Below are 15,517 nucleotides of genomic sequence, written 5' to 3'. Positions count from 1 at the left end.
CTCTTTAGATGAGACAGTGACCCTGTTATAACCTCTAGATGAGACGGTGACCCTGTTATAACCTCTAGATGAGACGGTGACCCTGTTATAACCTCTAGATGAGACGGTGACCCTGTTATAACCTCTGGATGAGACGGTGACCCTGTTATAACCTCTAGATGAGACGGTGACCCTGTTATAACCTCTAGATGAGACGGTGACCCTGTTATAACCTCTGTAGATGAGACGGTGACCCTGTTATAACCTCTGTAGATGAGACGGTGACCCTGTTATAACCTCTGGATGAGACGGTGACCCTGTTATAACCTCTAGATGAGACGGTGACCCTGTTATAACCGCTAGATGAGACGGTGACCCTGTTATAACCTCTGTAGATGAGACGGTGACCCTGTTATAACCTCTGTAGATGAGACGGTGACCCTGTTATAACGTCTAGATGAGACGGTGACCCTGTTATAACCTCTCTAGATGAGACGGTGACCCTGTTCTAACCTCTGTAGATGAGACGGTGACCCTGTTATAACCTCTAGATGAGACGGTGACCCTGTTATAACCTCTGTAGATGAGACGGTGACCCTGTTATAACGTCTAGATGAGACTGTGACCCTGTTATAACCTCTAGATGAGACGGTGACCCTGTTATAACGTCTAGATGAGACGGTGACCCTGTTATAGCCTCTAGATGAGACGGTGACCCTGTTATAACCTCTAGATGAGACGGTGACCCTGTTATAACCTCTGTAGATGAGACGGTGACCCTGTTATAACCTCTAGATGAGACGGTGACCCTGTTATAACCTCTGTAGATGAGACGGTGACCCTGTTATAACCTCTGGATGAGACGGTGACCCTGTTATAACCTCTAGATGAGACGGTGACCCTGTTATAACCTCTAGATGAGACGGTGACCCTGTTATAACCTCTAGATGAGACGGTGACCCTGTTATAACCTCTGTAGATGAGACGGTGACCCTGTTATAACCCCTCTTTAGATGAGACAGTGACCCTGTTATAACCTCTAGATGAGACGGTGACCCTGTTATAACCTCTAGATGAGACGGTGACCCTGTTATAACCTCTAGATGAGAAGGTGACCCTGTTATAACGTCTAGATGAGACGGTGGCCCTGTTTTAACCTCTGTAGATGAGACGGTGACCCTGTTATAACCTCTAGATGAGACGGTGACCCTGTTATAACGTCTAGATGAGACGGTGACCCTGTTATAACCTCTAGATGAGACGGTGACCCTGTTATAACCTCTAGATGAGACGGTGACCCTGTTATAACCTCTGTAGATGAGACGGTGACCCTGTTATAACCTCTAGATGAGACGGTGACCCTGTTATAACCTCTGTAGATGAGACGGTGACCCTGTTATAACCTCTAGATGAGACGGTGACCCTGTTATAACCTCTAGATGAGACGGTGACCCTGTTATAACCTCTAGATGAGACGGTGACCCTGTTATAACCTCTGGATGAGACGGTGACCCTGTTATAACGTCTAGATGAGACGGTGACCCTGTTATAACCCCTCTAGATGAGACGGTGACCCTGTTATAACCTCTGTAGATGAGACGGTGACCCTGTTCTAACCTCTGTAGATGAGACGGTGACCCTGTTATAACCTCTAGATGAGACGGTGACCCTGTTATAACCTCTGTAGATGAGACGGTGACCCTGTTATAACGTCTAGATGAGACTGTGACCCTGTTATAACCTCTAGATGAGACGGTGACCCTGTTATAACGTCTAGATGAGACGGTGACCCTGTTATAACCTCTAGATGAGACGGTGACCCTGTTATAACCTCTAGATGAGACGGTGACCCTGTTATAACCTCTAGATGAGACGGTGACCCTGTTATAACCTCTGTAGATGAGACGGTGACCCTGTTATAACCTCTGTAGATGAGACGGTGACCCTGTTATAACCTCTAGATGAGACGGTGACCCTGTTATAACCTCTGTAGATGAGACGGTGACCCTGTTATAACCTCTGGATGAGACGGTGACCCTGTTATAACCTCTAGATGAGACGGTGACCCTGTTATAACCTCTAGATGAGACGGTGACCCTGTTATAACCTCTAGATGAGACGGTGACCCTGTTATAACCTCTGTAGATGAGACGGTGACCCTGTTATAACCCCTCTTTAGATGAGACAGTGACCCTGTTATAACCTCTAGATGAGACGGTGACCCTGTTATAACGTCTAGATGAGACGGTGACCCTGTTATAACCTCTAGATGAGACGGTGACCCTGTTATAACCTCTGTAGATGAGACGGTGACCCTGTTATAACCTCTGGATGAGACGGTGACCCTGTTATAACGTCTAGATGAGACGGTGACCCTGTTATAACCTCTCTAGATGAGACGGTGACCCTGTTCTAACCTCTGTAGATGAGACGGTGACCCTGTTATAACCTCTAGATGAGACGGTGACCCTGTTATAACCTCTGTAGATGAGACGGTGACCCTGTTATAACGTCTAGATGAGACTGTGACCCTGTTATAACCTCTAGATGAGACGGTGACCCTGTTATAACGTCTAGATGAGACGGTGACCCTGTTATAACCTCTAGATGAGACGGTGACCCTGTTATAACCTCTGGATGAGACGGTGACCCTGTTATAACCTCTAGATGAGACGGTGACCCTGTTATAACCTCTAGATGAGACGGTGACCCTGTTATAACCTCTGTAGATGAGACGGTGACCCTGTTATAACCTCTAGATGAGACGGTGACCCTGTTATAACCTCTGTAGATGAGACGGTGACCCTGTTATAACCTCTGGATGAGACGGTGACCCTGTTATAACCTCTAGATGAGACGGTGACCCTGTTATAACCTCTAGATGAGACGGTGACCCTGTTATAACCTCTAGATGAGACGGTGACCCTGTTATAACCTCTAGATGAGACGGTGACCCTGTTATAACCTCTGTAGATGAGACGGTGACCCTGTTATAACCCCTCTTTAGATGAGACGGTGACCCTGTTATAACCTCTAGATGAGACGGTGACCCTGTTATAACCTCTAGATGAGACGGTGACCCTGTTATAACCTCTAGATGAGACGGTGACCCTGTTATAACGTCTAGATGAGACGGTGGCCCTGTTTTAACCTCTGTAGATGAGACGGTGACCCTGTTATAACCTCTAGATGAGACGGTGACCCTGTTATTACGTCTAGATGAGACGGTGACCCTGTTATAACCTCTAGATGAGACGGTGACCCTGTTATAACCTCTAGATGAGACGGTGACCCTGTTATAACCTCTGTAGATGAGACGGTGACCCTGTTATAACCTCTAGATGAGACGGTGACCCTGTTATAACCTCTGTAGATGAGACGGTGACCCTGTTATAACCTCTAGATGAGACGGTGACCCTGTTATAACCTCTAGATGAGACGGTGACCCTGTTATAACCTCTAGATGAGACAGTGACCCTGTTATAACCTCTAGATGAGACGGTGACCCTGTTATAACCTTTAGATGAGACGGTGACCCCGTTATAACGTCTAGATGAGACGGTGACCCCGTTATAACCTCTAGATGAGACGGTGACCCTGTTATAACCTCTAGATGAGACGGTGACCCTGTTATAACCTCTAGATGAGACGGTGACCCTGTTATAACCTCTAGATGAGACGGTGACCCTGTTATAACGTCTAGATGAGACGGTGACCCTGTTATAACCTCTGTAGATGAGACGGTGACCCTGTTATAACCTCTAGATGAGACGGTGACCCTGTTATAACCTCTGTAGATGAGACGGTGACCCTGTTATAACCTCTGGATGAGACGGTGACCCTGTTATAACCTCTAGATGAGACGGTGACCCTGTTATAACCTCTAGATGAGACGGTGACCCTGTTATAACCTCTAGATGAGACGGTGACCCTGTTATAACCTCTGTAGATGAGACGGTGACCCTGTTATAACCCCTCTTTAGATGAGACAGTGACCCTGTTATAACCTCTAGATGAGACGGTGACCCTGTTATAACCTCTAGATGAGACGGTGACCCTGTTATAACCTCTAGATGAGACGGTGACCCTGTTATAACGTCTAGATGAGACGGTGGCCCTGTTTTAACCTCTGTAGATGAGACGGTGACCCTGTTATAACCTCTAGATGAGACGGTGACCCTGTTATAACGTCTAGATGAGACGGTGACCCTGTTATAACCTCTAGATGAGACGGTGACCCTGTTATAACCTCTAGATGAGACGGTGACCCTGTTATAACCTCTGTAGATGAGACGGTGACCCTGTTATAACCTCTAGATGAGACGGTGACCCTGTTATAACCTCTGTAGATGAGACGGTGACCCTGTTATAACCTCTAGATGAGACGGTGACCCTGTTATAACCTCTAGATGAGACGGTGACCCTGTTATAACCTCTAGATGAGACGGTGACCCTGTTATAACCTCTAGATGAGACGGTGACCCTGTTATAACCTCTGGATGAGACGGTGACCCTGTTATAACGTCTAGATGAGACGGTGACCCTGTTATAACCTCTCTAGATGAGACGGTGACCCTGTTCTAACCTCTGTAGATGAGACGGTGACCCTGTTATAACCTCTAGATGAGACGGTGACCCTGTTATAACCTCTAGATGAGACGGTGACCCTGTTATAACCTCTAGATGAGACGGTGACCCTGTTATAACCTTTAGATGAGACGGTGACCCCGTTATAACGTCTAGATGAGACGGTGACCCCGTTATAACCTCTAGATGAGACGGTGACCCTGTTATAACCTCTAGATGAGACGGTGACCCTGTTATAACCTCTAGATGAGACGGTGACCCTGTTATAACCTCTAGATGAGACGGTGACCCTGTTATAACGTCTAGATGAGACGGTGACCCTGTTATAACCTCTGTAGATGAGACGGTGACCCTGTTATAACCTCTAGATGAGACGGTGACCCTGTTATAACCTCTGTAGATGAGACGGTGACCCTGTTATAACCTCTGGATGAGACGGTGACCCTGTTATAACCTCTAGATGAGACGGTGACCCTGTTATAACCTCTAGATGAGACGGTGACCCTGTTATAACCTCTAGATGAGACGGTGACCCTGTTATAACCTCTGTAGATGAGACGGTGACCCTGTTATAACCCCTCTTTAGATGAGACAGTGACCCTGTTATAACCTCTAGATGAGACGGTGACCCTGTTATAACCTCTAGATGAGACGGTGACCCTGTTATAACCTCTAGATGAGACGGTGACCCTGTTATAACGTCTAGATGAGACGGTGGCCCTGTTTTAACCTCTGTAGATGAGACGGTGACCCTGTTATAACCTCTAGATGAGACGGTGACCCTGTTATAACGTCTAGATGAGACGGTGACCCTGTTATAACCTCTAGATGAGACGGTGACCCTGTTATAACCTCTAGATGAGACGGTGACCCTGTTATAACCTCTGTAGATGAGACGGTGACCCTGTTATAACCTCTAGATGAGACGGTGACCCTGTTATAACCTCTGTAGATGAGACGGTGACCCTGTTATAACCTCTAGATGAGACGGTGACCCTGTTATAACCTCTAGATGAGACGGTGACCCTGTTATAACCTCTAGATGAGACGGTGACCCTGTTATAACCTCTAGATGAGACGGTGACCCTGTTATAACCTCTGGATGAGACGGTGACCCTGTTATAACGTCTAGATGAGACGGTGACCCTGTTATAACCTCTCTAGATGAGACGGTGACCCTGTTCTAACCTCTGTAGATGAGACGGTGACCCTGTTATAACCTCTAGATGAGACGGTGACCCTGTTATAACCTCTGTAGATGAGACGGTGACCCTGTTATAACGTCTAGATGAGACTGTGACCCTGTTATAACCTCTAGATGAGACGGTGACCCTGTTATAACGTCTAGATGAGACGGTGACCCTGTTATAACCTCTAGATGAGACGGTGACCCTGTTATAACCTCTGGATGAGACGGTGACCCTGTTATAACCTCTAGATGAGACGGTGACCCTGTTATAACCTCTAGATGAGACGGTGACCCTGTTATAACCTCTGTAGATGAGACGGTGACCCTGTTATAACCTCTAGATGAGACGGTGACCCTGTTATAACCTCTGTAGATGAGACGGTGACCCTGTTATAACCTCTGGATGAGACGGTGACCCTGTTATAACCTCTAGATGAGACGGTGACCCTGTTATAACCTCTAGATGAGACGGTGACCCTGTTATAACCTCTAGATGAGACGGTGACCCTGTTATAACCTCTGTAGATGAGACGGTGACCCTGTTATAACCCCTCTTTAGATGAGACAGTGACCCTGTTATAACCTCTAGATGAGACGGTGACCCTGTTATAACGTCTAGATGAGACGGTGACCCTGTTATAACCTCTAGATGAGACGGTGACCCTGTTATAATCTCTGTAGATGAGACGGTGACCCTGTTATAACCTCTGGATGAGACGGTGACCCTGTTATAACGTCTAGATGAGACGGTGACCCTGTTATAACCTCTCTAGATGAGACGGTGACCCTGTTCTAACCTCTGTAGATGAGACGGTGACCCTGTTATAACCTCTAGATGAGACGGTGACCCTGTTATAACCTCTGTAGATGAGACGGTGACCCTGTTATAACGTCTAGATGAGACTGTGACCCTGTTATAACCTCTAGATGAGACGGTGACCCTGTTATAACGTCTAGATGAGACGGTGACCCTGTTATAACCTCTAGATGAGACGGTGACCCTGTTATAACCTCTGGATGAGACGGTGACCCTGTTATAACCTCTAGATGAGACGGTGACCCTGTTATAACCTCTAGATGAGACGGTGACCCTGTTATAACCTCTGTAGATGAGACGGTGACCCTGTTATAACCTCTAGATGAGACGGTGACCCTGTTATAACCTCTGTAGATGAGACGGTGACCCTGTTATAACCTCTGGATGAGACGGTGACCCTGTTATAACCTCTAGATGAGACGGTGACCCTGTTATAACCTCTAGATGAGACGGTGACCCTGTTATAACCTCTAGATGAGACGGTGACCCTGTTATAACCTCTGTAGATGAGACGGTGACCCTGTTATAACCCCTCTTTAGATGAGACGGTGACCCTGTTATAACCTCTAGATGAGACGGTGACCCTGTTATAACCTCTAGATGAGACGGTGACCCTGTTATAACCTCTAGATGAGACGGTGACCCTGTTATAACGTCTAGATGAGACGGTGGCCCTGTTTTAACCTCTGTAGATGAGACGGTGACCCTGTTATAACCTCTAGATGAGACGGTGACCCTGTTATAACGTCTAGATGAGACGGTGACCCTGTTATAACCTCTAGATGAGACGGTGACCCTGTTATAACCTCTAGATGAGACGGTGACCCTGTTATAACCTCTGTAGATGAGACGGTGACCCTGTTATAACCTCTAGATGAGACGGTGACCCTGTTATAACCTCTGTAGATGAGACGGTGACCCTGTTATAACCTCTAGATGAGACGGTGACCCTGTTATAACCTCTAGATGAGACGGTGACCCTGTTATAACCTCTAGATGAGACGGTGACCCTGTTATAACCTCTAGATGAGACGGTGACCCTGTTATAACCTTTAGATGAGACGGTGACCCCGTTATAACGTCTAGATGAGACGGTGACCCCGTTATAACCTCTAGATGAGACGGTGACCCTGTTATAACCTCTAGATGAGACGGTGACCCTGTTATAACCTCTAGATGAGACGGTGACCCTGTTATAACCTCTAGATGAGACGGTGACCCTGTTATAACGTCTAGATGAGACGGTGACCCTGTTATAACCTCTAGATGAGACGGTGACCCTGTTATAACCTCTAGATGAGACGGTGACCCTGTTATAACCTCTCTAGATGAGACGGTGACCCTGTTATAACCTCTAGATGAGACGGTGACCCTGTTATAACCTCTCTAGATGAGACGGTGACCCTGCTATAACCTCTAGATGAGACGGTGTCCCTGTTATAACCTCTAGATGAGACGGTGACCCTGTTATAACCTCTGGATGAGACGGTGACCCTGTTATAACCTCTAGATGAGACGTGACCCTGTTATAACCTCTAGATGAGACTGTGACCCTGTTATAACCTCTGTAGATGAGACGGTGACCCTGTTATAACCTCTTTAGATGAGACGGTGACCCTGTTATAACCTCTCTAGATGAGACGGTGACCCTGTTCTAACCTCTGTAGATGAGACGGTGACCCTGTTATAACCTCTAGATGAGACGGTGACCCTGTTATAACCTCTAGATGAGACGGTGACCCTGTTATAACGTCTAGATGAGACGGTGACCCTGTTATAACCTCTAGATGAGACGGTGACCCTGTTATAACCTCTGGATGAGACGGTGACCCTGTTATAACCTCTAGATGAGACGGTGACCCTGTTATAACCTCTAGATGAGACGGTGACCCTGTTATAACCTCTGTAGATGAGACGGTGACCCTGTTATAACCTCTGTAGATGAGACGGTGACCCTGTTATAACCTCTGGATGAGACGGTGACCCTGTTATAACCTCTAGATGAGACGGTGACCCTGTTATAACCTCTAGATGAGACGGTGACCCTGTTATAACCTCTGTAGATGAGACGGTGACCCTGTTATAACCTCTGTAGATGAGACGGTGACCCTGTTATAACCTCTTTAGATGAGACGGTGACCCTGTTATAACCTCTCTAGATGAGACGGTGACCCTGTTCTAACCTCTGTAGATGAGACGGTGACCCTGTTATAACCTCTAGATGAGACGGTGACCCTGTTATAACCTCTAGATGAGACGGTGACCCTGTTATAACGTCTAGATGAGACGGTGACCCTGTTATAACCTCTAGATGAGACGGTGACCCTGTTATAACCTCTGGATGAGACGGTGACCCTGTTATAACCTCTAGATGAGACGGTGACCCTGTTATAACCTCTAGATGAGACGGTGACCCTGTTATAACCTCTGTAGATGAGACGGTGACCCTGTTATAACCTCTGTAGATGAGACGGTGACCCTGTTATAACCTCTGGATGAGACGGTGACCCTGTTATAACCTCTAGATGAGACGGTGACCCTGTTATAACCTCTAGATGAGACGGTGACCCTGTTATAACCTCTGTAGATGAGACGGTGACCCTGTTATAACCTCTGGATGAGACGGTGACCCTGTTATAACGTCTAGATGAGACGGTGACCCTGTTATAACCTCTCTAGATGAGACGGTGACCCTGTTCTAACCTCTGTAGATGAGACGGTGACCCTGTTATAACCTCTAGATGAGACGGTGACCCTGTTATAACCTCTGTAGATGAGACGGTGACCCTGTTATAACGTCTAGATGAGACTGTGTCCCTGTTATAACCTCTCGATGAGACGGTGACCCTGTTATAACGTCTAGATGAGACGGTGACCCTGTTATAACCTCTAGATGAGACGGTGACCCTGTTATAACCTCTGGATGAGACGGTGACCCTGTTATAACCTCTAGATGAGACGGTGACCCTGTTATAACCTCTCTAGATGAGACGGTGACCCTGTTATAACCTCTAGATGAGACGGTGACCCTGTTATAACGTCTAGATGAGACGGTGACCCTGTTCTAACCTCTGTAGATGAGACGGTGACCCTGGCGGGGGTGCTGGACAGACTGAGCCCTCACCTGGCCCAGATCAAGGTGCTCCACAAGGTGTTCTGTACAGGTGTGGCAGAGGTCCCCCCTGAGACCCCTAACGTGGTGCGGGCCTCACACCTGCTCAACACACTCTACAAGGCTATCATAGAGTACGACAGCGTGGGAGAGGCATCCCAACAGGCCGTGAGTGTTTGTGTTTACATGTGTGACCGTGTCTGTGACTGTGAGTGTGACCGTGTCTGTGACCGTGTCTGTGACTGTGTCTGTGTCTGTGACCGTGTCTGTGTCTGTGACCGTGTCTGTGAGTGTGACCGTGAGTGTGACCGTGTCTGTGAGTGTGACCGTGTCTGTGAGTGTGACCGTGTCTGTGAGTGTGACCGTGTCTGTGAGTGTGACCGTGTCTGTGAGTGTGACCGCGTCTGAGTGTGACCGCGTCTGTGAGTGTGACCGCGTCTGTGAGTGTGACCGCGTCTGTGAGTGTGACCCATGTCTGTGAGTGTGACCCATGTCTGTGAGTGTGACCCATGTCTGTGAGTGTGACCGCGTCTGTGAGTGTGACCGCGTCTGTGAGTGTGACCGCGTCTGTGAGTGTGACCGCGTCTGTGAGTGTGACCGCGTCTGTGAGTGTGACCGCGTCTGTGAGTGTGACCGCGTCTGTGAGTGTGACCGCGTCTGTGAGTGTGACCGCGTCTGTGAGTGTGACCGCGTCTGTGAGTGTGACCGCGTCTGTGAGTGTGACCGCGTCTGTGAGTGTGACCGCGTCTGTGAGTGTGACCGCGTCTGTGAGTGTGACCGCGTCTGTGAGTGTGACCCATGTCTGTGAGTGTGACCCATGTCTGTGAGTGTGACCCATGTCTGTGAGTGTGACCCATGTCTGTGAGTGTGACCCATGTCTGTGAGTGTGACCCATGTCTGTGAGTGTGACCGCGTCTGTGAGTGTGACCGCGTCTGTGAGTGTGACCGCGTCTGTGAGTGTGACCGCGTCTGTGAGTGTGACCGCGTCTGTGAGTGTGACCGCGTCTGTGAGTGTGACCGCGTCTGTGAGTGTGACCGCGTCTGTGAGTGTGACCGCGTCTGTGAGTGTGACCGCGTCTGTGAGTGTGACCGCGTCTGTGAGTGTGACCGCGTCTGTGAGTGTGACCGCGTCTGTGAGTGTGACCGCGTCTGTGAGTGTGACCGCGTCTGTGAGTGTGACCGCGTCTGTGAGTGTGACCGCGTCTGTGAGTGTGACCGCGTCTGTGAGTGTGACCGCGTCTGTGAGTGTGACCGCGTCTGTGAGTGTGACCGCGTCTGTGAGTGTGACCGCGTCTGTGAGTGTGACCGCGTCTGTGAGTGTGACCGCGTCTGTGAGTGTGACCGCGTCAGTGAGTGTGACCGCGTCAGTGAGTGTGACCATGTCTGTGAGTGTGACCGCGTCTGTGACTGTGAGTGTGACCCGTGCCTGTGAGTGTGACCCGTGTCTGTGAGTGTGTTTTGTTTTGTGCATAGCTTTGAGTGATAGTTAATGGACTCCAAACAGCCAGGTGTAACTGTCTAACGACCCTGACCTCTGACCCAGGTGGCTCTGTTATTCTCTCTGTGGACAGAGACAGTCAGACCGTACCTAGAGATAGTGGATGAATGGATCGTTCATGGTCACCTGTTTGACCCCGCTAAAGAGTTCATCATTCAGAGGTATGGAACAAGCCCAGCGTCTCGTCATGTCATGAACGTACGTAGGCACTCCTCAGGGTACCTGGGCCGTTGATGAAGGCTCTCTTTACATGTCCTGACAGTGTCGGGTGTCATCTGCCAACTAGAACTAAATATGCTTTCCAAATGGCACCCTATTCCCTATATAGTGCACTACTTTAGACCAGAGCCCCTATTCCCCATATAGTGCACTACTTTAGACCAGAGCCCTATTCCCTATATAGTGCACTACTTTAGACCAGAGCCCTATTCCCTATATAGTGCACTACTTTAGACCAGAGCCCTATTCCCTATATAGTGCACTACTATAGACCAGAGCCCTATTCCCTATATAGTGCACTACTATAGACCAGAGCCCTATTCCCTATATAGTGCACTACTATAGACCAGAGCCCTATTCCCTATATAGTGCACTACTATAGACCAGAGCCCATAGGGAATAGTGCACTACAGGGAATAGGGTGCTATTTTAGAGACTTATTATATGTTTGTTAGTTGATACTTGAAAAAAATATATAAAAATAGACTTATTTTAACACTGAAAAGGCTTTTTCAAAATTAAAATATCCATGTGACATTGCTACATACAAGGATACGTCATGCCAAATTCAAAATCTGAATTGAATTTAACAACCACGTTTTCAATGTGGTTTTAATGATATGATTTTTATATGAAACTCACATAGTGTAATGTACAGTATGCATTAAGGTGTCTGTAATATAATTTAACATGGCATAAATTAATGTAGACATTAAGAAAGTGGGGGGGGGTACCAAGATGGAGGTGTGGGGGGGTACCAAGATGGAGGGGTACCAAGATGGAGGTGTGGGGGGGTACCAAGATGGAGGTGTGGAGGGGTACCAAGATGTTGGCTTCTACACAGCGCCTCCTATATCAGTCATCTAGTGTGTATATATACATCTTTGGTCCTGACCCCTACCTTGTCTGTATCTCCCAACCCAGGAACAAGGACGTACCAGTGAATCACAGAGACTTCTGGTACGCCACCTACACCTTGTACAGTATCTCAGAGACGGTGGAGAGCGAGGAGAAGCTGAGTGACGCGGCCAGCGGGAGCAGCGGAGGGGAGCAGGGATCTCGGTCTCAGCTCACCATGGTCTCCTTCCTCAAGCCGGTCCTCAAACAGATCATCATGGCTGGGAAGAGCATGCAGCTCCTCAAGAACCTGGACTGTAAAGAGGCTGAGCAGACCGATGGCTCCACTAGAGGTCAGTGTTGGTCTGTAGTTCATCTGTAGCTGGTCTGTAGTTAATCTGAAGCTGGTCTGTAATTCATCTGTAGCTGGTCTGTTGCTGGTCTGTAGTTCATCTGTAGCTGGTCTGTTGCTGGTCTGTAGTTCATCTTTAGCTGGTCTGTAGTTCATCTTTAGCTGGTCTGTTGCTGGTCTGTAGTTCATCTTTAGCTGGTCTGTTGCTGGTCTGTAGTTCATCTTTAGCTGGTCTGTAGTTCATCTTTAGCTGGTCTGTTGCTGGTCTGTAGTTCATCTTTAGCTGGTCTGTTGTTGGTCTGTAGTTCATCTTTAGCTGGTCTGTTGCTGGTCTGTAGTTCATCTGTAGCTGGTCTGTTGCTGGTCTGTAGTTCACCTTTAGCTGGTCTGTTGCTGGTCTGTAGTTCACCTTTAGCTGGTCTGTAGTTCACCTTTAGCTGGTCTGTTGCTGGTCTGTAGTTCATCTTTAGCTGGTGTGTTGCTGGTCTGTAGTTCACCTTTAGCTGGTCTGTTGCGGGTCTGTAGTTCACCTTTAGCTGGTATGTTGCTGGTCTGTAGTTCATCTTTAGCTGGTCTGTTGCTGGTCTGTAGTTGGTCGCCAGGCTAGTGTTTCTAGTGCAGAGTGTGGTACAGAGAGATGTGTTTGAGTACTGCTTATGCCTGGTTATTTGCTCAACTACCGAGAGCAAACGGTTTGTGTTTTTCAGAATATACATTATTATGGAACCGTAAGATTGTGTTCCTATCTCATCCCTGAGCCTTGAGCTATAATCTAGCGAAGTATGGCCATATGGTACACCTGCTTACTGCTTGGATTCCTAATGTTCTCTATATGTTGTAGATGCTTACTGCTTGGATTCCTAATGTTCTCTATGTTGTAGATGCTTACTGCTTGGGTTCCTAATGTTCTCTATATGTTTAGATGCTTACTGCTTGGATTCCTAATGTTGTCTATGTTTTAGATGCTTACTGCTTGGATTCCTAATGTTCTCTATGTTTTAGATGCTTACTGCTTGGATTCCTAATGTTCTCTATGTTGTAGATGCTTACTGCTTGGATTCCTAATGTTCTCTATGTTTTAGATGCTTACTGCTTGGATTCCTAATGTTCTCTATGTTGTAGATGCTTACTGCTTGGATTCCTAATGTTCTCTATGTTTTAGATGCTTACTGCTTGGATTCCTAATGTTCTCTGTGTGTTTTAGATGCTTACTGCTTGGATTCCTAATGTTCTCTATGTTGTAGATGCTTACTGCTTGGATTCCTAATGTTCTCTATATGTTTTAGATGCTTACTGCTTGGATTCCTAATGTTCTCTATGTTGTAGATGCTTACTGCTTGGATTCCTAATGTTCTCTGTGTGTTTTAGATGCTAACTGCTTGGATTCCTAATGTTCTCTATGTTTTAGATGCTTACTGCTTGGATTCCTAATGTTCTCTGTGTGTTTTAGATGCTTACTGCTTGGATTCCTAATGTTCTCTATATGTTTAGATGCTTACTGCTTGGATTCCTAATGTTCTCTATGTTGTAGATGCTTACTGCTTGGATCCCTAATGTTCTCTGTGTGTTTTAGATGCTTACTGCTTGGATTCCTAATGTTCTCTATATGTTTAGATGCTTACTGCTTGGATTCCTAATGTTCTCTATGTTGTAGATGCTTACTGCTTGGATCCCTAATGTTCTCTGTGTGTTTTAGATGCTTACTGCTTGGATTCCTAATGTTCTCTGTGTGTTTTAGATGCTTACTGCTTGGATTCCTAATGTTCTCTATGTTGTAGATGCTTACTGCTTGGATCCCTAATGTTCTCTATGTTGTAGATGCTTACTGCTTGGATTCCTAATGTTCTCTGTGTGTTTTAGATGCTAACTGCTTGGATTCCTAATGTTCTCTATGTTTTAGATGCTAACTGCTTGGATTCCTAATGTTCTCTATGTTGTAGATGCTTACTGCTTGGATTCCTAATGTTCTCTGTATGTTTTAGATGCTAACTGCTTGGATTCCTAATGTTCTCTATGTTTTAGATGTTTACTGCTTGGATTCCTAATGTTCTCTGTGTGTTTTAGATGCTTACTGCTTGGATTCCTAATGTTCTCTATGTTTTAGATGTTTACTGCTTGGATTCCTAATGTTCTCTGTGTGTTTTAGATGCTTACTGCTTGGATTCCTAATGTAGATAAGTAAGCATCTAAAACATAGAGAACATTAGGAATCCAAGCAGTAAGCATCTAAAACATAGACAACATTCCTAATGTTCTCTGTGTGTTTTAGATGCTTACTGCTTGGATTCCTAATGTTCTCTGTGTGTTTTAGATGCTTACTGCTTGGATTCCTAATGTTCTCTGTGTGTTTTAGATGCTTACTGCTTGGATTCCTAATGTTCTCTGTGTTTTAGATGCTTACTGCTTGGATTCCTAATGTTCTCTGTGTTGTAGATGCTTACTGCTTGGATTCCTAATGTTCTCTGTGTTGTAGATGCTTACTGCTTGGATTCCTAATGTTCTCTGTGTGTTTTAGATGCTTACTGCTTGGATTCCTAATGTTCTCTGTGTGTTTTAGATGCTTACTGCTTGGATTCCTAATGTTCTCTGTGTGTTTTAGATGCTTACTGCTTGGATTCCTAATGTTCTCTGTGTGTTTTAGATGCTTACTGCTTGGATTCCTAATGTTCTCTGTGTGTTTTAGATGCTTACTGCTTGGATTCCTAATGTTCTCTGTGTGTTTTAGATGCTTACTGCTTGGATTCCTAATGTTCTCTGTGTTGTAGATGCTTACTGCTTGGATTCCTAATGTTCTCTGTGTTGTAGATGCTTACTGCTTGGATTCCTAATGTTCTCTGTGTTGTAGATGCTTACTGCTTGGATTCCTAATGTTCTCTGTGTGTTTTAGATGCTTACTGCTTGGATTCCTAATGTTCTCTGTATGTTTT

The 15,517-nt window shown here is 46.5% G+C and overlaps 1 protein-coding gene across 4 annotated transcripts in view; it reads left to right on the top strand.

Moving 5' to 3' along the window:
• The window catches only part of tubgcp5 (tubulin gamma complex component 5), a 110,930-nt gene that overhangs the window by 71,741 nt on the left and 23,672 nt on the right, over positions 1-15,517 (top strand). For all 4 annotated transcript variants that reach the window (XR_011667922.1, XM_071342168.1, XM_071342170.1 and 1 more), the window contains exons 11-13: positions 9,650-9,852; positions 11,228-11,343; positions 12,326-12,591. Coding sequence is in view for 3 of the 4 variants with exons in the window: in XM_071342168.1 (XP_071198269.1) it covers positions 9,650-9,852; positions 11,228-11,343; positions 12,326-12,591 (585 nt within the window). In the remaining variant the exon portion in view is untranslated. The remainder of the gene's footprint in view (positions 1-9,649; positions 9,853-11,227; positions 11,344-12,325; positions 12,592-15,517) is intronic.

Source organism: Salvelinus alpinus, chromosome 15, assembly GCF_045679555.1.
Source record: "Salvelinus alpinus chromosome 15, SLU_Salpinus.1, whole genome shotgun sequence".
NCBI classification, from domain to species: Eukaryota; Metazoa; Chordata; class Actinopteri; order Salmoniformes; family Salmonidae; genus Salvelinus; species Salvelinus alpinus.
This window is presented reverse-complemented; position numbering and strand designations above follow the sequence as displayed.